The sequence below is a fragment of the Sarcophilus harrisii genome, chromosome 4 (assembly GCF_902635505.1).
Source record: "Sarcophilus harrisii chromosome 4, mSarHar1.11, whole genome shotgun sequence".
NCBI classification, from domain to species: domain Eukaryota; kingdom Metazoa; phylum Chordata; class Mammalia; order Dasyuromorphia; family Dasyuridae; genus Sarcophilus; species Sarcophilus harrisii.
In genome coordinates, this window is record NC_045429.1 from 88,791,571 (window position 1) to 88,818,534 (window position 26,964).

Below are 26,964 nucleotides of genomic sequence, written 5' to 3' on the forward strand. Positions count from 1 at the left end.
CTTTATTTGTCGTGTTGATCTGGGATGCATTCACTTTTATTCAAATAAATATTCCTTTTCTTTTCCTATTTTCCTCTCCTCCAAGCCAGAGGTTAATTTTTATTGGGGTTTTTTTTTTTTGCAAGTTTGGTCTTGGGTAAGACTTCTAATTTCATTGGAGTAAATTTTTGCCAGTGAGGAAGCCCAATTTGCCAATACTGATTTCATAATCTTGACTTTTAGAGAGTTGGTTGAGATTATGAGAGTTTTAGTATATACTTAAAGTGTGGGTAAAACCCACAAGTGACTTCCTCAGAACCATATAGCCAATACTTGTCAGGGGCAAAACTTACATCCATGTCTTCCTGATATTAAGACCACCTGGCTATCCATTATTTGTTATTTTTAATAGAATAACATAAGAATACTCTCTTCAAATTTATATTTCATTCATCTAAACAATGTAAAAATTAAAATGTTTGCTGAAAATGAAACTGGTAGCACAGATTTCCCCCTTCTCTTTTTGTTTTCCTTTTTGAGAAAATAAGGGTAAACATACTTTCAAAAGTTGGTACTTTATTCAAAGGACTTATTAAATCTAATATGTTTTTAAATGATGTCAATGAAAAAATTGTTTGAAAACATGTTATAAAAAATGGGAAGTTTTTTGTTCCTATAAAGTAAAAGTAAATATAAATTTCATTGCTCTCATCAAGTGACAAAAGGCATTGACCTTGTCATTGTTATTCAAATTTTATGTATGACAACATTTTTAGGCCTTTATTATTTGGTCAGATAATAGAAAGTCCTATGTTTCTTAGTAAAAATTTTAAAATAAATAAAATGCTAGCCATTGTAACAATTTACATAGCTCCATAAAATATAAGAGAGTTGGGTTTCACCTGTATGGGTAAGACTACAAGAGCAACACATATCATAATGACGACGAAAAGTTTTGACAGTGCTGTCTCAGGTGTGACGTCCCCAAAGCCCACAGTAGAAAAAGTCACAATGCAGAAATAAAGGGAGTCAAAGAGAGTCAATTTCTTCCCTGCTCGCTCAAGATGCTGAATTCCACAAATACTATAGTAAATAAAGACAAAAACATTGAGGTGAAAACGTTCATTCCAGGCATTCATCATTGTATTAAAAGATGAAGAAATCCACATAAAATAGTTTAATATTTAAATAGATAGTATCATACTTTTAAAATGTTTTATAAAGTAACTTCTTTTCCATAACATATTTTAGAGTTTTTATATTTCTAATTATAGTTACATAGCAGGTTTTGATTAATAGTTGGTCACAAAAGAATTGTCAGAAATAAAAGAATTTTTTTGTTCTGATGAAAACACAGGAACAATGTACATAAACCCTAATAAAAAGCAATTAAAAACAATATCTGTGTGTGACTTGTGAAATAAAAAAATGTTGTTGTTATGTTTCATTTTTAGAATGAATAGGACATGGTAGGTAAGAGGCCAACTTTGGAATCATTGGGAAAAGAGTTCAAGTTCTGTCTCTTGAAAAAGATTATGATCACAGCAAATTGATTTCACCTATTCAGTGCTCCAGATGTCTTTGTGAAGCTATAATCTTGTGTGTGTGTGTGTGTGTGTGTGCGTGTGTGTGTGTGTGTGTGTGACACATTCAAACCTATTACTAAAATAGAAGACAAAGCTAAAATCACTGATAAAGGGAATTGTTTTTTTTTTAATTTTTCTCCTAGAAAAATCAAAGATAAATGCTCTTCTTGTTCCTTTGCCCTCTATATGCTGAAATTGCTTGATGCCTCATATATTCATAACAGAAATATTTACCCACTACATCAACCTGTACTTGTTTTTGGATTTTCAATCATCAGAGCAATTATTAATAAGTCAGTCAACAAAACATTTATTAGGGGTACTATATTTCAGGAATTATGATAAATGCTGGTGATACAAAGAATGGCAAAAATATTATCTCTACAGAGCTCATATTATAATGAACAAGGAAGAAAATTTTCTTTTCATTCACACCATACTAAGTACACATGTGTGTGAGAGGGGCTGGAGAGAGGTGTATAGAGTAGAGAAATGATGTACACAAAGGGGAAGACATTATCGTTGGGAAACCTGGGAATCTTCTTCAAGGAAATCTAGAAAATCAAGATAATAGAGGTAAGAAGGGAGAGCGTAATGGGCTGAACTCGAGTTGATGCACTGAGGTCCCAAGCACATGGGGCTAAATAGTCATTGGACCATACTCTATTAATATATATCCTTGGAGAAAGAATGGCCCCCACCTACTCTTTGTGCAAGTGCTGATGTACTGTATAGGAAATAACGATTTTTGTGGGTGGAGGCAGAGGGGTGAGGAGAGAAGAAGAAAGAGACTGCTGGCTGGCGTTTTATTGCATCTGCTCACATTGTTAATCCCCCTTCACCTCAAAAAGAAAAAAGATTGAAGATTTTCCCTTAACCTGAATTCCTGAACTCCAGCTGATTTTAAAATATGCCGTTATCACAGGAGAGTATTCCATGTGTGGGAGGATACCAGTATGAAAGCATGGAGATGAGAGATGAAGTAAAATGTTAAATAATAGAAGGCAGACCAGTAAAGAAAGGAAGTAAAATATAACAAGACTAGAAAAGTAGGAATAAGAGTATATTGTAAAAGTGTATAAATGCCAAACATATCATGTTATATTTGATTCTGGAAGAAATCTAGATTCACTATAGATTAGTAAGTACTGAAGATCAGACCTTGACTTAAGGACTATTATTTTGGTACTGTGTTAAGAGTGGATTAAATGGGGAAGTAAGGAGGCCAATTAGATAGCTCTTATGAGAAGTAATAAGAGACTGAACTATTATGTAAATAGAGAGAAATGAATATCTATAAGAAATTTTGTGTGGATAAAATCAAGAAGATTAATAAAATCAACACGTCCACAGACTATGGGTGTATGTAAGAATGAGAAGATAAGGATTAATATAAGGTTACAAAAGCCTCAGTGGTTAGGATGATGGTTATGCTCTTAACAGTAAGAAGAACATTTGAGAGGGAAAAATTTGAGGGAAAAATGATCAATTCTGTTTTGGTATTCTGAATAGGAAGAGAAGATTTGAGAGAAAATAATAAACTCTGTCTTAGGAATTTTGAGGATAAAATGCAAGTGGAATGTACCATATGAAGTATCTAAAAGGCAGTTAGTGATACAGACATGTACAGAAAGAGACTAAAGTGGAATATGAGAATTTGGGACTCATCAACATAGAAATGAAAACTGAATCCACAAGACCTGATAATATCATTAAGTGAAAAAATATATGGAGCAAGAAAGAAGAGGGTCCTGAAAATTATTCCGCTATACTCAACATTACTGGGCATGATATAGATGAAGACACAAACAAGGAAAACTGGGGAAAAGTAATCAGACAGAAACTAAAAGAGAGCAATGTCATGAAAACTTAGAAAAGAATATCTAGTGACTAAAAACCATTACAGTGAATTCCCAATCCCTATATTTATGCACACCTGCATTTTTGATTTCCTTCACAAGCTAATTGTACAATATTTCAGTGTCTGATTCTTTTTGTACAGCAAAATAACGTTTTGGTCATGTATACTTATTGTGTATCTAATTTATATTTTAATATATTTAACATCTACTGGTCATCCTGCCATCTAGGGGATGGGGTGGGGGGGTAAGAGGTAAAAAATTGGAACAAGAGGTTTGGTAATTGTTAATGCTGTAAAGTTACCCATGCATATATCCTGTAAATAAAAGGCTATTAAATAAATAAAAAAAAAGAAAAGAAAAGAATATCTAGAAGGAGAAAATTACTTATGATATCAATTATTGTTGAGAAATCAGGAGGAATTAAGATAAGGCCATGAGATATGACAATTAAGACATATTGTAACTATGAAGAGGCTAGTTTTAGCTGAATGATCAAGTTAGAAGTCAGACCACAAAGGGTTAAGATGAACGTGAGAAGAAAAGAAGTAGAGATGTTTGGTGTTGATAGTTTTGTCAAAGAGTTTACCAATAAAGTGAGGGGGGAACATATAGAATTACTGTTAGGAAGGAAGGTCTGATCAATTAAGCAAATTTAATTTTATAGTCTCAGTCTTAAAAATTAATGTGGATTTTCTATGTAGTTATGATCTAATGAGCAATAAGAATTAGGCAATAAAAAAGATTGTTAAATTTAATAGATATATCTGGAAACTAACTTTTATTATATAATTTTTACAGTCAGAAGTAACAAAAACAAAATAAGTTATAATTCTAAAAATAGTAAAAGAGTAAGGAAGAAATCTTAGTTGTTATAATACAGTTAAGAGTTATCAATTCAGTTATCTGTGTGTTAAGTTTGATGTGCCAGCAAGATATTCTTTTAAAAGAGTTCTTTAAAAGTTAAACTTTTAAAACTTTAAAGGAAGTTTACAAAGTACTCAGGGAATTTCTTCTCTTTATTTCTTCATTCCAACTCTCACTTCCAACCCTTATATCATAGATAATTGAGAGTATTTATCCAAATTGTGCTGCCATAAATGAACAATCTCAATTTTGAGTGGTTGAATGAAATAATGAATACCAATTGCCATCTACAGTTATTCCATTCTTGATATTTGCAAGTCCAACCTGTAATAGAGATTTTTTTGTTTGTTTTTTCCTTTTCAAAATCATTAAATATACCAAAAATTTCATATGATTTGAAGAATTCATTTTGCACAAATATAATAATAGTACACTTAATCTTCAAGTTGTTTCTACTTTTTATTGTTTACACTATCATTACATTAAAAATACCATCATTGTTCTCCAGGAAAGATTGTAGTTATAATCTGCACAAATAGAAATTAATGAAAAAAGCCTCAGCAGAAAATAAAGTTCAATAAATTATTTATTCAACTGCTCCCTGGTTCTGATTATATCAACTAACTAATTTCTTCTGGGCACCTCCTATACACGCTTTTATGTATTTTTATGACAATTACATTTTTTATGAACTTATATCTTAAAAAAGAAGGATAACTTCTCTACCTCTCTGAAGTAACAGAATATAAAAATCATGAACCTTGAATAACTATATGGAGATTAGTAACCCAACATAATTTCTAAACGAGATAGATAATTAAGGATAATGAGATCTAATTTAATGAAAATAAGCTGTTCCTATTGCATGCTAGAGATATAACTAGAGATGTGTTTTAAAATCATATTTTCATCAGGGTGATGTAGTTAAAATGACAGCAAATTCTCAATTATCTATAATAAATAGGTGAGAGATATATGGAAGTAAAATGGAGAGATAAATAGAAGAAATTATGGATGCAATAAAGCTTGAATTCAAATACTATTACATTCACTAGCTCTGTGACGTTATTTAATCTCTCTCAGCATTTTGTTTCCTGATGTATAAAATAAGGAGACTGAGCCCAAGGGCTTCTACTATCCTTTTGAGGTCTAAATCTATGATGCTATCATTCTAGAATTATATCAAGGAACTCATTTCCAGACATTAATTTATTTTTTTGTTATTGATTTTTATTATTTATTTTTAACATATTTTATGAATCATTTTGAGAGAGAAAAATCATAACAAAAGGGAAAAACCATGGAAGTGATTTTTTAAAAAGAAAAAAAGTGAACATAGCATGTATTGATTTATAAATTCTTATAAGTTTGACACAATTCTTTATATATTTTAGAAATGAGAGATTTATCAGAAATGTTGGCTATAAAGATTTCCCCCAACTTTGTACTTCCCTTTTAACCTTCTTTCTGTTGGTTTGTGTAAAATCTTTTTAATTTGATGTAATCACAGTTGTCCATTTTAGCTTTCATAATAGTCTCTAGTTCATCTTGGCAGGTAAATCCCACAGATATTTTATTTTGTCTATAGTAATTTTAAATGGAATTTTTCTAACTCTTGCTAATGGGATTTGTTAGTAATATACAGAAATGCTGATGATTTCTGTGGGTTTATTTTATATCTTGCAACTTTACTAAAGCTGTGAATCATTTCTAGTAAGTTTTTGGATTATTTTCTAGGATCTTCTATGTGTATATATATTACCTGCAAAGAGTGATAGATTTATTTCTTCGTTGCCTAATGATTGCTATAGATTTTAGCTAGATATTGCCTATTATTTTAAGGAAAGTTCCCTTTATCCTTACACTCTATAATGTTTTTAATAGTAATGGATGCTGTATTTTGTCAAAAGTTTTTTTTTCATCTATTGAAATTATTATATGATTTCTGTCAGTTTTGTTATTAATATGGTCAATTATGTTTTCCTGATATTGAACCTAAATTCCTGGTATAAATTTCACTTGATCATAGTGTATTATCCTGAGATAAGTTGATGCATTCTCTTTGCTAATCTTTTACTTAAAATTTTTAGCATCAGTATTCATTGGGAAATTAGTCTGAAATTTTCTTTCTCTGTTTTGGCCCTTCCAAAATTTTAGGAATCACTGTGCAACTTAGGTACACTGTTACATCACAGAAGAAATTTGGCAGGATTCCTTCTTCATCTATTTTTCCAAATAGTTTCAGTGTTGGAAATAACTGTTCTTTAATTTTTCTGTAGAATTCACTTGTGAAATCATGTAACCCTGGTGATTTTTTTCTTAGGGAGTTCATTAATGACTTGTTCAATTTCTTTTTTCTAAAACAGAACTATTAAAAGTAATTTATTTCCTCTTCTGTTAACCTAGGCAATTTATATTTTTTGTAAATATTCATCCACTTCAACAAGATTATCAAATTTGCTGCCATACACTTGAATAAAATAGCTCTTAATTATTGCTTCAATTTTTTTTTATCATTGGTACTGAGTCTACCCTTTTAATATTTGATGCTGGTGATTTGATTTTTTCCTTTCCTTTTTCTGATCATATTAATCAAAGGTATATATATATTTTGTGTTTTTTTCTCATAAAATTAGCTCTTAGTTTTATTTATTAATTCAATAGTTTTCTTAGTTTTTTACTTTATTAATGTCCCCTTTGAGCTTCATAATTTCTAATTTGGTATTTAATTTGGGATTTTTAATTTGTTCTTTTTCTAACTTTCCTAATTGCACACCCTATTTATTGATATCCTCTTTCTCTATTTTATTCATGTAGTTATTTAGAGATATAAAATTTCTTCTAATAACTTCTTTGGGTTCATCCTATAGCTTTTGGTATGTTGTTTCATTATTGTCATTCTCTTGAATGAAATTATGTATTGTTTCTGTGATTTGTTGTTTGATCTACTCATTTTTAGAATTAGATTATTTAATTTCCAATTGGTTTTTATTTTATCCTTCACTGGACCTTTATTGAATAGAATATTGATTGTATTGTCTGAAATAGAAGCTGTTACTATTTCTGTTTTTTGCATTTGATTGTGAGGTTTTTATGCCTTAATACATAGTGAATTTTTGTGTACTGTTCATGTACAGTACAGTACATATACTCCATGTACTATTGAGAAAAATGTGTATTGCTTTCTGTCCCCATTCAATTTTCTCCATAGGTCTATCATATCTAGATTTTCTAGGCTCCTCTTAACTTCACTAATTACTTTCTTGTTTATTTTATGGTTAGATTTGTCTGAGTCTGAAAGGAGAAAGTTGAGATCCCCCACTAGAATAGTTTTGCTATCTATTTCTTCCTGTAACTGGCTTAAAATATTCTCCAGGAATGTGTCTGCTCTACCACTTGGTGCATACACATTTAGTATCTTTACTATTTCCTTATCTACAGTACTCTTTATCAAGATGTACTTTCCTTCCTTATCTCTTTTAATAAGATCTATTTTTATTTTTGCTTTATGTGAGATCAGAATTACTAGCCCTGCTTTTCTTATTTCATCTGAGGCATAATAAATTCTGTTCCAGTCTTTTACCTTTATCTGTATGTGTCTTTCTGTTTCAAATGTGTTTCTTGTAAACAAAATTTTATAAGATTCTGTTTTTTCATCCATTCTACTATTGGCTTTTATTTTATGGGAGAAATTCATTCCATTCACATTCGCAGTTGTGATTACTAGCTCTGTATTACCCTCCATCCTATTTTCGCCCTTGGATATACTTTTGTTCTCTTTCTACCCTGTTCTTGATTGTGTGTAGTTTTTTAAACTACCCCACCCACTAATTTATATCCTAATACTCCTCCCCCCTTCTCTAAGAAGTTTTTTTTTAAACAATGTTAAGAAGTTTTTTTTTAAACCCACTCCAAACATTACCTTATCTTCTATAAACCCTTCTTTTCTTCTCTTAACTTTTCCCTAGTGCTTCTGCCCTTCTTTCTATCCTATCTCTCCCTTTTCTTTTCCCCCTTTTCCTCCAACTTCTTTATAGGATTAGATAAATTTCTATACCCAACTAAATGATTAAGTTATTCTCTCTTAGAGATGTCAAGCTTCAGACAGTGATCATGCCCAATCCCTTCTTTTCCGTAATTGTAATAGGTCTTTTGGATCACTTCATATGAACTAATTTTCCCATTATACCTCCCCTTTCTTCTTTTTCAGTAGAGGGATTTGTCTATCCCTTAATGTCTTTTTCTTTAATGTCATCATATCAGAGTCCATTTATAATCATACCCTCAGTCCATGTGATTCCTCTTTCTCTCTTCCCCAGTGATGGATACAGTTCTCAAGAATTACAGATATCATTTTTTCATGTAGGGATGTAACCAGTTTAACCTTTAAAGTATATATATATACATATATATATATATATATATATATACATATATATATATATATATATATGTATATATATATAATTTCCCCTACTTACCTTTCTATGTTTCTCTTGAATCCTCTGTTTGTAGATTAAAATTGTTGCTTATTTTTTTATAAGAATGATTGAAAGTCTCTTACTTTGTGGAAGCTCCATTGTTTCCCTTGGAAGATCATGCTGAATCTTGATGGATAGTTAATTCTTGGTTGTAACCCTAGGTCCTTTGCCTTCCAAAATATGGTATTCCAGATTCTCTGAATTTTTATTGTAGGAGCTGCCAGATGCTGGTTAATTCCTAACTGTTTCTCCTTGATATTTCAATTGTTTTTGTCTGTCTCCTTGCAGTACTTTTTTCCTTGAGATTGTAGTTTTGGAGTCTTGCAACAATGTTCCTTGGAGTTTTCATTCTGGGATTGCTTTCAGAAGGTGATCTCTGGATTCTTTCAATCAGTATGTCCCCCTCTGTTTCTAGAATTTTGGGGCAATTTTCTTTAATGATCTTTTATATATGCTATCCAGCCTCTTTTATTGGTCATGGCCAATAATGTTAAATGGTCTCTTCTGGATCTATTTTCCAAGTTGCCTGTTTTGCCAATAAGGAATTTCAATTTTTTTCCATTTTTTCTCTTTTGTTTTAGTTTGTTTGACTGATTCTTGCTGTCTCACAAACCCATTAGCTTCCATTTGCTCTAGTTTTTATTGTGTTTCTAGTTTTTATTGTGGTTTTTTTTTTTTTTTTCAGTTAGCGTTTGTAGCTCTTTTTCCATATGGGTAATTGACAGAATATGTCAGACTCTGTTCAGAGGCTTGATTTCACTATGGTTTTCAAAGGAAACTGGGGAAAAAGCAAGTAGCTTCCTAATTTTATTCCACAGTCTTGGGTCCCCATATATTATTTTCTATCCAATATAAAATACTGACCATCATTCATCTTGTTCTCACCTTCCTTTCTTTTCATCATCTGTCATATCTTAAAAATACCTTCCTAAGTCATGTATCTGGGAATATTAACAGCAATGTTGATCAATTAGGATTATGATTAGAAAGCTATACATAATGAAATTTATTTTGCCACTATAGGTGGTAAATTTAATTTTTTAATTTCCCATAGTGATGCTTGAGATCCCAAGTATAGCCACTGAAAAATCATCTAGTGTGGAACAATGGAGAGTCAAGATATAAGGGATTCTAAAGTATAAAATAAAGTATGAAATATAAAGAGGTACAACATGGGATCAAGGAAGAATACTGAAGCAAAGAAGAAATGATAGAGGTTTATTGAGTAAAAACATCAAACAGGTAGAAGGATACCATTTATACTAGCTGGAGAGTGGAATTTCCAAGTTCAGGGACTTTGAAGTGATGAAGTTCTATACATGAATATGCATATATGCATATTGTACAGGTCTGAAACTTTGAATTGGTATATTTGAAATAGACAACCCAGCACTTAAGGCAACAGCATATGATGTTGAATCACACACTATGTATGAATTGAGGTTGGAAGTTGGGGAACTATATGCTCAAATTGTTTGAAAAGCTTCAAGATGAATACTGAATTTCCTTATGATTGTGGTAAGAAGATCATGAGGCATGTTTAAAGTCATGAAGGAAAAATTATTTACATTAAAACTATACTTTAATATTTCTATGTATTATCTCCTTTGATATCCCCAGTCACTCTCTGAGGTATGTAGTAAAAATTTTATTTTCTTTTATTTTCTTTTAATAAATAAAATTGTAACTTGTCTAAAATCTCATAATTTGCAAATGGAAGATGTTTTGATGAGGCCATTCTATAGAAACAAGAACTGTGATTTTGTTTTTGCTATAGTGAACTTTTGTTGTCTGATCCATAATCTTCTATATTTTCAAAGAAGGCTTTTCTCAGTCCCAGTCCTGCTTCAGCTGCTAGAGCTGTCCCATCTAAGATTAACTTTTATTTAATTTTTATATATCTTTTGTACATATCTAGTTATTTACATATTATCACCTTCATTAAAATGTGATCTCCACCTCAGTCAATAGAATCTTAGTCTAGAGTCAGGAAGACCTGATATTAAATCCTGCCAGACTTATTTAGCTGTCTAACTATGGACAAATCATTTAAGTTATTAGCTTCAGTTTCTTTAAATGTAAATTGTAATGGGCTGAAGCTTGAGATCCCAAGCACGTGAAGCACATAAGTAATTGGACCATACTCTATTAATATATGCTTGGAGAAAGAATGACCCCCACCCACTCTTTGTGCAAGTTTTGATGTGTTGTATAGGAAATGACGTAGAGACAATTTTGGTGGGTGGAGAGAGAGAGGTGAAGAGGGAGAGGCGGAGAGAGAGGCAGAGAGACTGCTGGTCAGGTTGTCACGGCTGCTCATATTCCTATCACCATCCTTCTTCACCTCCACAAAGATTAAAGATAGAGGATTTTCCCTTAACCTGAATTCCTAACTCCAGCTGATTTTAAAATAAGTGGTCATCACAGTAAATGGGTACAATAACAGCACCTATTCCACACAGCTGTTATAATGATCACATGAGATAATTAGTAAAGTAATTCAGCACTTTATGTAGCACTTAAAGCACAAAATAAATACTATTATTTATTACTATCTTTTATCTTTGGCATTTTAATAAATGCTAGTTCAGTCAAAACCCTCCAAAAACTGCAAAACATTTTCAGAGACCCAGTCAAATGAGGTAGTTGTACTTGATAGTCTCTTTCTGTGTTTCTAACTATAAATTTCTATAAATCTGGGCCCTTTAAGTTGTTGCTGTTGTTTTGTTTTTTTTTTTTTAAGTGAAACAGCTTTCTTATCATGGAAAGAGATTCAAAATCATAATTCTATATTTAGAATGATGATAAGAGCTTGGTTCAAGTGCTAATTCTGAAATTCCTACATATTTCAAAAAAATTATTTGGTTTTAGGGAAGAAATTAGGGGATAAAATATCCAGAACTATTATTTACAATAATATTTTATAATTCTACTTAATCCAATCAAGTTTGGCCTTTACATGTGCTATGCAAATGAAATGGCTCCATTATTAACAAGGAATCAGAGTCAATACCGACTAGTACTTCTTTAACTACCTCCAATTTCCTTATTGTAGGACCTATATTATTAAATCCTTTTTTCAAAGCATACAGAGAGTGTCACTGTTTCCATGGTTTCCTAGAGTAACACCATGTAGGGACTTTGAGATTAAAAACAACACCTTGAATTACATTTAGAAACAATTATAAAACCCAATGTCTATTACCACCTCCACTCTTAGGACTCCCATGGACATAAAAGAAGATACATGCAGAGTGGTAAATATGTGTCAAGAGAACTGGGCTCATAGAGTTATTATGTAATATGTTTAGCATGAAATACTAAGAGTGCTCCTTTGAAAAGAAAAATCCAAAATGGGATTTAACCCACTTTGATTCTAGTTCCATTGAAATAGTTTGGGCAAGTCAATCTTTCTAATCCTCTAAATTCTGATCTATAAAATGAAGTGGTCTCAAATTCCCTTCCTTCCACCAATTCTTTAATTATGACATTATAAATTATCTTCCAAAAAAGTCAAGACAGACAATTTTGGTGCAGTGGAACTTTTAAGCAATACCTAATCAGAAGGCAAATTCAGGCTGACACTTGCTGCATGAACATGATACAAAAAATATTGGGTTCTCTAAACTCCTGTTTTTTTCATCTGAAACAATAATTCTGACACTACTGGATTCATTTGTGAGATTCAAATGAAATATATTTATAAAAAGTGAACTGAAGTAAGCATTGCAAGTTTGTATAATGTTTATATAACTTACTTTATAAATATACATACATAACTATATGTGCACAAATATGTACAAATAAATATATGCCTGTATATGCATGTTTATATCAAAAACAGAGGCAGAGAGAAAGGGAAGATATGATTTGGATCAATGCTTATATCAGTATAGGGATTCCTCTGCTATACATCTACAACTTATTCATTTATTTATTTATTTATTTATTTTTATTTTTCTTTCTTTTTTTTTTTTTAATTTAATAGCCTTTTGTTTACAGATTATATTGTATGGGTAACTTTACAGCATTGACAATTGCCAAACCTCTTGTTCCAATTTTTCGCCTCTTACCCCCCACCCCCTCCCCAAGATGGCAGGATGACCAGTAGATGTTAAATATATTAAAATATAAATTAGATACACAATAAGTATACATGACCAAACCATTATTTTGCTTTACAAAAAATCAGACTCTGAAATATTGTACAATTAGCTTGTGAAGGAAATCAAAAATGCAGGTGGGCAAAAATATAGGGATTGGGAATTCAATGTAATGGTTTTTAGTCATCTCCCAGAATTTTTTCTCTGGGCATAGCTGGTTCAGTTCATTATTGCTCCATTGGAAATGATTTGGTTAATCTCATTGCTGAGGATGGCCAGGTCCATCAGAACTGGTCATCATATAGTATTGTTGTTGAAGTATATAATGATCTCTTGGCCTGCTCGTTTCACTCAGCATCAGTTCATGTAAGTCTCTCCAAGCCATTCTGAAATCATCCTGTTGATCATTTCTTACAGAACAATAATATTCCATAATATTCATATACCACAATTTATTCAGCCATTCCCCAACTGATGGACATCCACTCAGTTTCCAGTTTCTAGCCACTACAAAGAGGGCTGCCACAAACATTCATGCACATATAGGTCCTTTTCCCTTCTTTATGATCTCTTTGGGATATAAGCCCAGGTCTACAACTAATTTAAAACTGTTTTTTAGTTTCATTGAAAGACTAAATTAACTTTCCATAATCATGAAATATAGGGCTTGAATCCAAGTCTTCCTAATCCCAAAATTCCTCAAAATTAGGAACCAATTGACAAATGTCAACCAATATACCATAGCATCTTTCATAATGCACCATATCAGTCAATCAGAAGTTATATCTCCTTATGCATTATAGAAGTGAAAGGGTCCTCCTTCAGGCAAATCATTCTAGGCTTTGATGGATATGTGATTATACTTATGCATGTATATGCTCATTTCTACAATTAGAATAAAAATTCCTTGAAGCTATGTAGTTTTGCTTTGTCTTTATAACACATGCCAGACACTTGATGGATGCTTATTGATTCATTCATTGATGCTCTGAGTTTAAACCCAAATTCAATCTATTGTTAGATATGTAATTTTGAATAAACCACTTATGCTCTCTGGGCCTCAGTTTTAATATGGAAACTTAGAGAAAAAGATCTTTTATTTCTCATTCCTTGTCATTGTAATTTAAAGTTTTTTTAAAAAAAATTAGTATTTTATTTTTCCCCAATTAGATGTAAAACATTTCTTAACACTTGCTTTTAAAACTTTGAGTTCTAAATTTTCCCTTTCTCCTTCCCTACCACCATCCCGCTTGAGAAGACAAGCAAATTAATACAGATCATACATGTGTAGTCATGAAAAATATAATTTGATATTATTCATATTATGACAAAAAAACAGACCAACAACAAACTAACAAACATTTGAAAAATAAAGTTTAAAAAAATGTTTCATTCTATATTCATATATCATCAATTCTGTTTCTGAGCATGGATAACATTTTACATCATAAGTCCTTCACAGTTCTCTTGGATAATTTTATTGCTGAGAATAGCTAAGTCATTCATAGATGATCATCTTACAATATTGCTCTAGCTGTGTACACAGTAAGTCTCATTTTGTATTGTCATGTAAGTGGTTGCCAAGTTTTACTGAGAGCAACCTACTCATCATTTCTTATAGCACAATAGTATTCCATTACAATCACATACAAGAATTTACTCAGCCATTCCTCAATTGATGTATTCCCTCAATTTCCAATTCTTTGTCATCAGAAAAGAGCTGCTATAATTTTTTTTTACATATAGGTATTTTTCCTTTCAGTTAATTTTTTTTATCTCTTTTGTAATACAGACCTAGTAGCAGTATTGCTAGATCAAAGGAAATGTATAGCTTTATACTCCTTTGACTATAGTTCCAAAATTACTCTAAGGAATGGTAAAAATAAATTCACAAGTTCATCGACAATGTATTAATGTCTCATCTTTCCTGCATCCCATCCAACATGTGATTTTCCTTTTCTATCCTCTTAGTCACTCTAATAGGTATGAATTAGTACCTCAGAATTGTTTTAATTTGCTTTTCCCCAATCAATAGTTATTTAGAGCATTTTGCATGGTTATAATTTTGATTATTTCATCTGAAAACAATTCTTTTAATACAGTCATTTGTCAATTGGAGAATAGTTTTTTTTTTAATATTTGATTCCAGTCTATATATATTTGAGAAATAAGCTCTTTATCAGAAAAAAAAAAAACTTGCTTCCATTTTTTTTCACACTGATTACTGCTGTTTTTCCTCTCACCATGTTTGTTTTATTCCCTCTCGTATCACCCTGTCTCTTCTCAAAAGTGTTTTGTTTCTGATTATCATCTTTTCCAATCTTCCCTCCCTTCTATCAGTCTCCTTTTTCTTATCTCCTTCACTTCCTACTTTCCTTTACGGTAAGATAGATTTCTATATCCATTGAATGTGTATTTATTCTGTCTTTGAGACAATTCCAATCAGAGTAAGGTTCACTCATTTACCCTTATATTCCCCATCTTTCCCTCTACTGTAAAAGTTTTTTCTTGCCTCTTTCATTTGAAACAACTTATCCCATTCTACCTCTCCCTTTCCCTTTCTCCCAATACATTCCTATTTCTCACTCCTTGATTTTATTTTTTTAGATATCATCCTTTCAATTCATCATATATATATATATACATATATATATATATGTATATATATATATATAGAGAGAGAGAACAGTATGAATTTATGAATTTATATATGTATACATATATATATTCTTTCTAATTGCCTAATAATGAGAAAGTTTCTAAAAGTTACAAGTATTATTTTCCCCTTGTAGAAATACAAATAGCTTAACCTGATTAAATGCCTTATGATCTCTCTTTCCTTTTACCTTTTTATACAATTCTGGAGTATTATATTTGACAACAAAAATTTCTATTCAGTGCTGTTCTTTCCATCAGGAATGTTTGGGAGTACTCTATATATCCATTTTTTGAAGGATTACATTTAGTTTTATGGGTGATTCTTGCCCTCTGGAATACCACGTTCCATATCTACTGATCTTTTAATTCAGAAGCTATTAAATTTTGTGTTGCCTTGACTGTGGCTCCAAAATTCTTGAATTATTTCTTTCTGACTGTTTAAAATATTTCTCCTTGATCTGGGAGCTCTGAAGTTTAGTTATAATTTTTATAGGAGTTTTCATCTTGGGGTTTCTTTCAATCTCTATTTTACCCTCTGTTTCTACAAGATCAAGGAAGTTTTCCTTGATGATTTATTGAAAGATGATATTTAGACTCTTGTTTTGATGATGCATTTCGGATGGTCCAATAATTTTAAATAATCTCTCCTGGATTTATTTTCCAAGTCAGTTATTTTTCTAATGAGGTATTATACATTTTCTTATTTTTTTCATTATTTTCATATATAGAGTTTTGATTTGGAGTCAGGGACATTTTAATTCACATCTTGCCTCAAATATTAGTTGTGTGACCTATAAATCACTTAATCTGTCTGTTAAACACCAATAAAGCAAAACTGCATAGCATTAAGAAGCTTATACCTTCTAATTAGAAAAGCAGATATGTACTTCTATAGGTACCACCCCACTTCCATCTAAACCTGGAGTGGTTTTCCTGAAGGATAGCCCTTTCATTTCTATTATGTACATAAGGAGATACAACTGATTGGCTGAGAAAATTCTGAGCAATAAATTCAAGCACAGCATAGTTGAGTAGATATTACAGACCATTGAGAATAGCTGTCTGGAAAAGGCAGTCTGGAAAGGAAAATTCTGACCTTTCAAAGAGAGACTGGAGATTTACCTGGAGCTCAACCCCCTATCACAGCAATATTACCAATCCATATCCTTCATTTATGCATCATGAGTATATATAATTTTAAGATTTGCAAAGCACTTTACAAGCATTATTTTCCCCCTCCTAACAATCCTAGGAGTTAGGCACTCATTTTCATTTTACGGAAGAGAAAACTGAGATACAGAGATTAATTACCTTTACAGGGTCATATAACTACTAAGTGTCTGAGACTGGATTTGAACTCAGATTTTCCTAACTCCAAGCCCAGTACTCTATTCATACTGCATTAACTAGCTTTCTGTGATCAAATTCTTAGAAACACTTAAGCTTGATTCCCCTTTAATGAGATTATTTTCCTCTTGGCACTGCTGAAGTTCTTTCATCTTGCTCCCATACATATTTCATTTATTCTAGTATATTAATTATATAAATCTAGGACATAATTAATAATTCTTAATGAAAGAGTTTAACTAGATACTCTTAGAGGCTATTTATATAACCAACTAGCAATTGGTGGGAGAGAGTTAAGTTGTCAATAATTAAGTATTAGTTCATCCATGAGAATAATCAGAGAAACAGACATTGTCTTATAGCCTAAGTATTATACCTCTGTAGTACCAATATCTGAGATATAGTAAATAATAATTCTAACCCAACATCATTCTTGGAGATAGATGAGAGTAGTAATAGCCCACCTCCTGTTCCCAAGGCAAACAGGTAAATTGACTTCTTTGAGACAGGATTCAGACTTCACCCACCTTGCATGGGTGAAGATATGTTTATGTTAGAATCCTAGTGTTAACTCAATGGAATTGATACAATGCTTATTGGTTCACACATTAGAGCAAATCCTTACAAGATGTTAATTCACTAGTATTAATAGAAACAATGCTTAAGTTAATACCTTTGAGAGTTCACGCATTAGCTCACACATTGGAGTTCACAAGTTCGAGAGATTCACAAGTCAGAAACCCACAATCCCACTCTCTCAGAGGAGGAGTCAACCTTTGGGTTCACACCGTTAAGAGATCATATATAAGAAGCTCTTAGAGCTTCAGTCAATCTGTCAGTCAGTGGAGGAGATTGAGTTGAAGTTGAGCTAGAGGAAGAAGCTGGAGGCAACAAAAGACACACTGCAAGAGCTCTTGGAACCAAGGAGAGTTCAGTTGAAAAGACTGAGAGGGGAGAGTCAGTTGAAGATGAGGAGAGAGGCCTCTAAGAAAGCTAACCGGGCCCAAGGAAACAAACAAGACTTGGAAGGAGAAAATAAACATTTGGATTTTATCAGCTGGTTGCATTTGAAGTGATTATTACACGGAACTGAAACTAAGGCTGCCTCCAGAAACCTCCCCAAGAAACATGCTCCCAGAGAACCATTATATTTTAAAGAAGAGAACACCACATGTTTACATTGCATTTTCCAAACACATCTATTTTTTAATGATATATGAAGTTGATATAAAGCAATTTTGAGAAGGACTGTATTAGCAACTGGGGAATAAATGCAGTTCTCATTTAGAAGATGTTACTTTAAAGAAATTAGGAGTTATAATAGGTGAAGGTAAGGTAGATATACTTTTAAGGCATGATGGATAATCAGCATAAAAGTTTTAAGAATTACAGAGTGTTCATATTCCCAATATGATCAGGAGTGCAACAAGGATGCCCATTATCATCACTATTATTCAACATTGTAATAGAAATGTTGGCCTTAGCAATAATAAAAGAAAAAAGAAGTTAAAGGAATCAGAATAGGCAATGAGGTAATAAAACTATTATTCTTTGCAGATGATATAATGATATACTTAGAGAATCCTAAAAAATTATCCAAAAACCTACTGAAAACAGTTCACAGATTTATCAAAGTTGCAGGATATAAAATGAACCCTCACAAATCATCATCATCATATTACTGATAAACCCCATCAGCAAAAGAGTAAAAGAGAAATTCCATTTCAAATTACTGTAGACAAAATAAAATACCTGACAAGACAAACCCAAGAACTATATGAACACAATTACTAAAAATTTCTTCTGCAAAAATATATAAACAATTAAAAAAGTATCAAGTGTTCATGGCTGGGCTGAGCTAATATAATAAAATTGACAATTTGCCTAAATTGATCTACTTTTCCAGTGCCATATCAATTAAACTGCCAAAACATTATTTATAGAACCTAGAAAAAAATAATAACAAAATTCATCTGGAAAAACAAAATGTCAAGAATATCAAGAGAATAATGAAAAAAAAAAGGAAAGGATGGTAGCTTAGCAATATGAAATCTAAAACTATGTTATAAAGTGGCAGTCATCAAAACCATTTGCTACTGGCTAAGAGATAGAGTGTTGGATCAATAGAATAGATTAGATACACATGATATAATAATCAAGGCCTATAGCAATTTAGTATTTGATAAACCCCCAAACTCAAGCTTCTAGAATAAGAACTCACTATTTGACAAAAATGCTGAGAAAACTAGAAAATAGTATGTTAGAAACTCAGCACAGACCTACATCTCACACGCCATATCAAAATAAGATTAAAATGTATATGTCATTTGGGCAAAAAAGATGATGCCATAAACAAATGAGGAAAACAAAGAATAATTTACCCATCAGATCTTTGGAGATGGAAGAAATTTATGACCAAAGAAAAACTAGATAATATTATGAAAGGTAAAACAGACAATTTTGATTACATTAAGTCAAAAAGGTTTTACAGAAACAAAAACAACAGAACCAAGATTAAAAGTGAAGTACAAACCTGGGCAAAAACCTTTACAGCCAATATTTCTGATAAAGGTCTGATTTCTAAAATATATAAAGTACTGTGTCAAATTTATAAGAACAGCTCATTCCCAATTGATAAATGCTCAAAGGATAAGAACAATTTTCAGATGAAGAAATTAAAGCCATCTATAATTATGTGAAAAATGCCCTAAATCATTATTGATCAAAGAAAATCAAATTTAAAAAAAAAACCTCTGATATACCACCTCATACTTCTCAGATTGGCACAGATGACATTAAATGATAAATGTTGGAGGGGATGCAAGAAAACTGGAACACTGATGCATTGTTGGTAGAGTTGTGAAATGATCGAACAATTCTCAAGAGCAATCTGGCTGAAAGGGCTATCAAACTGTGCATACCTTTTGACCCAGCAGTGCTATAACTGGGTCTACATCCCAAGGAAATAATAAAGGAAGGAAAAGGACCCACATGTGTAAAAATATTGTAGCAGCTCTTTTTGTAGTAGGAAAGAATTGGAAAATGAGTGGATGTCCATCATTGGGAAATGACTGAACAAGTTGCGGTATGTGAAAGTAATGGAACATTTTTGTTCTATAAAAAAATGATGAACAAGCTGACTTTTAGAAAACTTTCTAAAAAGATTTACATGAACTGATGCTGAGCAAAACAAGCAGAACCAGGAGTATATTGTAGAACATAAAGGCAAGAATTTGCAATGATCAACTATGAAAGACTTGGTTCTTCTCAGTGGTCTAGGGATTCAAAGCAATCTTAATAGACTCTGGACAGAAAATGCCACCTGCATCCAGAGAAAGAACTAAGGAGACTTAAATCAACACATATACTTATTTTTTTAATTTTTTATCTCATGGTTTTTCTCTTTTGCTCTGATTTTTCTCTCTGAACATAATTCATAAAGCAATGTGCACTAAAAATAAATGTGAAAAAGGAAAAAAAAGAGGAAAATACAGTATTATATGAAAACTATTAAAGACTTTACAGTGGTGATAGAGAATTATCTTTAATTTTAATCAACCCAAAAAAGGTAAGTATAAGTAAGGTTATTAAGATCTTTGAATGGCATATATTTTGTCCTAGAACTTTTAAAGATACAAAAATTTAGGGGAACAGAGGGAGGAAGAAGGGTGACATGATCAGAACTGCATTTTAGGGACAATCACTTTTCTAATTATGTGAAAGCTGGAGTGAAATAGGAAACTGAGGCTCAATAATTAAATGACTTGGCCATAATTAAGTAGCTTTTAAATATCAAGTTTAGAATTTGAACTCCAACTGCTCTTAACTCTAGGTATAGCACTCTGTCCACAAATGCCAAGCTGTCTCTAAATGGAATCTGTGAGAATCATTATGAAATGTTTGAATTTGAATTAATAGACAAAGGCATTCAATTATCTTTTAACTAAAACAGTGTTTTAATAAGATTTTTCCAACAGTATAGGAAAAACATATGGCTGAAGAAGAAAATTGAAAAGATAGCCAGGAGGTTATAAGGGAAGTGTATAAAGCATTGAACTAGGGTTAAAAATCTGGGAATGGGGAAGAAGTAGTTATTCTTTGGGTATGAAGAAGGAAGAAACAACAGAATTTGGTGAAACTTCAATGAAGGGAAAAAGATAAAGAAGAAATAAGACAGAGTTGGAAAAGAACCTTAGAGATTATCTGATAACTCAATATCTTCATTTTATAGAGCAGGAAATCAAAACCCAGAGACATTAAGTTATTTGCCAAAGATCACATGGGTAGTGAAGGAGGAAATACTTGAAAATGAGTATGTTTGAGTTTATAACTTGGCAAGATAGAAACGACAAAAGGGTAAAGATACTCAAATGAGGTAGTTGGGGAGGAATACAAATTTGAAGGTTAAAGGGAGCAAATAAAATAAATGATTTGGAAAATATTTAATTTAAGAGGATAAGAGAGTATTTATGAAAATGTTCTTTAAGAAGTTAAAAATGTGGGATGGAAAATCAGGACTAGACATGAAGATTTGGGAATAGTCAATATAGATGCAAAAGAATTATCAAATTTGACAGTTTGAAAGAACTTAGTGTAACCTAAGCCTGAGCAGGAATCAATCTTCTTAGCAAGTGATCATCCAACTTGACAGCCTCTTTTAAAAAGAAAAAGTACTACCAACAAATACAGTATATCCCAATTTTGAGCAGCTCTAATTAGAAGCAAGTTTTTCTTTATATTGAACCAAATGTCTATCTTTCTACTGCTTCAAGATTTTATCCTAAGTTTTTCCCAGAGATTCAAGCCAAATCAAGTTTAGTTTTTGCACATTTAAAGATATTCATAATGTTCATTCTGTTTCCTCTACTCATGCCAAACATCCACAGCTCTTGAATTTATTCTTATGCTATGTGTTATTTGATCTTACTGTACTAACTACTTTTTAACTTGCCAATTACTATCCCAAAATGTGGGACTTAAAACTGAGTAAGATACAAATCATGTTGTCTGACCAGGGCAAAGTACATCATAACACTTATTCTTGACACTTTACTTCTGTTAATGAAGCCTAGTTGGAAGTAGCTTACTTTTAAAAGTATAATGTCACCTTGAAAATTCATACTGATTTTGTAGAATAGTAAGTTTATTATATGAATTATTATATACCTGGCCATCTGAATCAAAATCCAAGATTTTATATTTAACTCTAAACTTACATTTGTTCTACTTCTTCATTAAAGACCTAATCTGATCCTTCAATATATCAGTGAAGTGATCTTTATCCCCTAAGAATATAACAACAATTAATTATTTGACTAATTCTCATAAACTTTGGCAAGCCTCCAAGCATGGGATCCAACGATGTCCATCTGTAAGGCTATGTGTCTATTTTCTGGAAAACATTCTGAGTTTATAGGTTTTCCTCACACAAGATCCCACACAGGATTGCAGGACTTTTTTTTTTAATTTAATAGCTTTTTATTTACAGGTTATATGTATGGGTAACTTTACAGCATTAACAATTGCCAAACCTCTTGTTCCAATTCTTCACCTCTTACCCCCCACCCTCTCCCCAGATGGCAGGATGACCAGTAGATGTTAAATATATTAAAATATAAATTAGATACACAATAAGTATACATGACCAAAACTGTTATTTTGCTGTACAAAAGAATCAGACTCTGAAATATTGTACAATTAGCTTGTGAAGGAAATCAAAATGCAAGTGGGCATAAATATAGGGATTGGGAATTCAATGAATGGTTTTTAGTCATCTCCCAGAGTTCTTTTCTGGCGTAGCTGGTTCAGTTCATTACTGCTCCATTGGAACTGGTTTGGTTGATCTCATTGCTGAGGATGGCCAGGTCCATCAGAACTGGTCATCATATAGTATTGTTGTTGAAGTTTATAATGATCTCCTGGTCCTTCTCATTTCACTCAGCATCAGTTCATGTAAGTCTCTCCAGGCCTTTCTGAAATCATCCTGTTGGTCATTTCTTACAGAACAGTAATATTCCATAATATTCATATACCACAATTTCTTCAGCCATTCTCCAACTGATGGACACCCACTCAGTTTCCAGTTTCTAGCCACTACAAAGAGGGCTGCCACAAACATTCGTGGACATACAGGTCCCTTTCCCTTCTTTATGATCTCTTTGGGATATAAGCCCAGTAGTTACACTGCTTGCATCAAAAGGGTACACAGTTTGATAACTTTTGAGCATAGTTCCAAATCACTCTCCAGAATGGTTGGATTCGTTCAAACTCCACCAACAATGCATCAATGTCCCAGTTTTTCCACATCCTCCAACAATCATCATTATTTTTCCTGTCATCTTAGCCAATCTGACAGGTGTGTAGGTATCTTAGAGTTGTCTTAATTTGCATTTTCTGATTAATAATGACATGAGCATCTTTTCATAATGACTAGAAATAGTTTCAATTTCTTCATCTGAGAATTGTCTGTTCATATCCTTTGGCCATTTTTCAATTGGAGAATGGCTTGATTTTTTATAAATTAGAGTTAATTCTCTATATATTTTAGAAATGAGGACTTTATCAGAACCTTTGACTGTAAAAATATTTTCCCAGTTTATTGCTTCCCTTCTAATCTTGTCTGCATTAGTTTTGTTTGTACAAAAACTTTTCAGTTTTGTATAGTCAAAATTTTCTATTTTGTGATCAGTAATGATCTCTAGTTCTTCTTTGGTCATAAATTCCTTCCCCTTCCACAGGTCTTAGAGGTAAACTATCCTGGATCAAAGGACTTTTTAAAACATTTGTAGTCATATAAGCTCATTAAGAGGTCATTTAAAGAAAAGTATTTAAAGCTTCCATTATGGCAAGTGATTAGGGATCCAAAAAAGCAAAAAAAATATATAGTTCTTGCTCTTGAGACCTCACAATATAATAGGAGAGATAACAAGAAGATAAAAATATCCCAGAAAGCTAGGCATAGTAAAATGGGTAATATTTAATAGGAAAAAAGGTACTAGAATTAAAAGGCTTAGGAAAAATTTCCTCCATCAGATTTTAGCTGGAATTTGAGACAGACTAAAAAAGTTCAATCAACAGGGCATGGTCATAGTCCCGATATGAGGTGATGAGTATCTGGTGTAGGATAGTGACAGTATCAGAGTAGAGAAGGGGATATATACAAGAGATGTCATGAAGATAAAATTGTTAAGCTTCAGCAACAGATTAGATATAGGGGATGAAAATTGTTGGTAACATCTAGATTGTGAGCCAGAATAGGTAGGAGGATGGTGTTGTTCTCAATAGTAATATAAAATTTTAAAAGTAAGAGAAGGATTTAGGGGGAAATAGTGAGTTCAGATAGACTGAATTTAAGATGAAAACTAGACATCCAATTTGAGATATCTCAAAAGCAGTTGTATATGCAAGACTGGAATTCAAAAGAGAACTTACAATTAGATAAATGGATTTGAGAACAATGAACATAAACATGACACATTCATGTAAGCCAATAAAATTACGAAATGAAGTACAATAGAAGGAAAAGAGAAAGATAGGAGAGAATTCTTTGTGACCTTTACGGTTAGTGGGTATAACTTGGGTGAGGATCCAGGAAAGAAGAATGAGAAGACGGTAGGAAGAAGACCAAGAGAGAATGGTGTCCTGAAAATCGAGACCATAGAGACTGTCAGCAAGGAAGTTATCAATAGTTTCAAAAGCTGCAGAAAGGTCAAGAAGAAGAAAGATTGGGGGAAAAGACCATTGACATTTTTATTTAGGAGAACACTGATAATTTTTGAAGGAACAATGATAAGGCTGAAAGCTGACTTGTGAGGGTTTAAGAAGAAAGTAAGAAGAAAGAAAGTGAGGGTACCTGTTGAAAAGAGTTTCCTGAAGGAGTTATGCCACTAATGGGCAGGAAAGAAATAGCATGGCAGAGGGAATAGAAGAATCAAGAGGATTTTCTGAGGATGGGATAGACATAGATGTGTTTCTATTCAGAAGGAGTCAGTAGACAGAGAGATTAAAGGTAAGTGAGAGTGTGGGGAAACACAAGGGGAATCTATTTAGGAGATGGGATGGAATAGGATTACTTGTAAAGATAAAAGCACTTTTCTTGAGAAAATATACCACTTCTTTCTATAATACAGGATAAAGGAGAACAAAGTGGCAAAAGATATTTAATGATATGAGATGAGAGGAAAGGAGGAGAAACAGCAACTTTCAGTGAATGGTTTCAATTTTATCAGTGAAGTATAAAACAAAGTTCTCCTTGCTCTTTACAAAGTTACTTCAGAGAGTGGGGAAGGGAAGTCTTAGGACATTTGAGAAGAAATGAGAAGGAGCCACATAGAGATAATGAATCCATTAGGAAAGGCTAGAAGTATTGCCCAGTTAAAGTTTTGTAACACAAATTACAGTAAGAATCATTGAATGATATTCTTTATCTTTGTTCAACAGCACACTTACTAGAGTTCATCCAGCAGATAGTGTAAGTGACCTAAGACTAAATCTTGATAGGGAATAACTCGTGAAATGAAAAAAAAAAAGTAGGATTATCATTCATCCTTCATCATGGGTGCTCATCTAAGGACTGCCCCATTAACGTGTCTCAAAAGATTAAATTCTGACTTTTTTCTCCCAATAATCTCTCTATTAATGATCAGAAATTTATTTCAATGAGCTATAATGGCTAGCCCCAATCTCTCCTGAAGTCTAGTCCAATGCCATCAACTTCTTGCTGGATAGACATGCTCAACTTTTCTTCTATCCTAAATCACCCCCAAGTTTTACAGTTTCCTTTCAGAGCACAACTATTTTTCACATCCTCCAGGATTATAATTTTGGAATCATCTTTGACTTTTGACTCTTGTTTACTTCCTCCACCATATATTCAACCAATTTCTTGGTTTGTAAATTATAGCTCCATAATATCTGTTATACCCATTCCTATCTCTTTAGTCACATAGTCACCATCCTGGTTCTAACTTTTTGTAATATTATCTTATATCCATCCAGCCTTTTTTCCTCTGTTACTCATCCTTCACGTGGCTTTCAAAATATTCTTCCCAAGTATAGGTGTAATAATGGCATTCTCCTATTCTATAATCACCAGGGGCTTTCTTTTATCCCTTAGATAAAATACTAACATCTCAACTTGTCAGTTAGAAGTCTTCAACATAGAGCTCTCACCTATACTTACAGTTATTCCATTTCCTATTAGTCACTTTTACAGACTTTATTCTAGGTATCATAAAGTTGGTTCTTTCCTATAAAGGAAACATCATCTCCTATCTACATACCTTTGCACTCTCAGACATTTAGAAACCTTAGCTTTTTTAAAAGTACAGCTCAGTTTGTATCTTCCATATAGAACCTTTAGATATGTTCTCTGTTATTGATGCTTTTTCCTTCATGAAATTACATTGTAGTGCTTTGTAGAAACTTTTAACTTTGTATTTGTATGCTATATCCCCCTAGTAAACTATAAGCTTCTTAAGATCAAGAATTGTTTTGTTTTTGTATTTTTTCATCACCAGAGCCCAATGTAGTACTGTGTACCTCATAGTCTTTTAATAAATACTTGTAAGTTATTCATAAGAGTCATAAGAGTGCTTCATCATGGCATTAAAGTGAACCTATGTTCTCTAAGTCTATGAGAGTAGAATGTAGGCTCTGCAAGGATCTATCATGCTAGGAAAGCATTTAACATGACCTTGAGGACAAAGCAAATTTGCCTTCTAAAAACCAATCTAGCTAGTCTCCAAGTGACATATCACTAATAGGCTGAAAACTTGAAAAAATAAATCCATAATTTGCAATCCATAAAATAAGGTAAAACTTTATAATGGCATTTAGTCCTGTCAGTCATTAGGGAATGGGATACATTCTGTCCACATTGGGTAGACTTTTTTTTTAATGGGGAAGGTGGTAAAAAGGCCTAAGAATTAGAATTTAAACATCAAAACTTTAATTTAGCTGTTGGAATTCTGAATTAAGACATTTTTTCTAGGGATTAATGAGCAGACATATTGTTAGAGGAGTTGAATCATATCATCCTTGATGTTATTGTTAAAAATAAACTTGAAAGTCAAAGAAGTTGTAG

At 32.2% G+C, this 26,964-nt stretch overlaps 1 protein-coding gene across 2 annotated transcripts in view; it reads right to left on the reverse strand.

Annotated features, from left to right (window-relative positions):
- The window catches only part of KCNT2 (potassium sodium-activated channel subfamily T member 2), a 542,167-nt gene that overhangs the window by 216,788 nt on the left and 298,415 nt on the right, over positions 1–26,964 (reverse strand). For both annotated transcript variants that reach the window (XM_031937081.1, XM_031937080.1), the window contains exon 9: positions 882–1,062. In XM_031937081.1, coding sequence (XP_031792941.1) covers positions 882–1,062 — 181 coding nt within the window. The remainder of the gene's footprint in view (positions 1–881; positions 1,063–26,964) is intronic.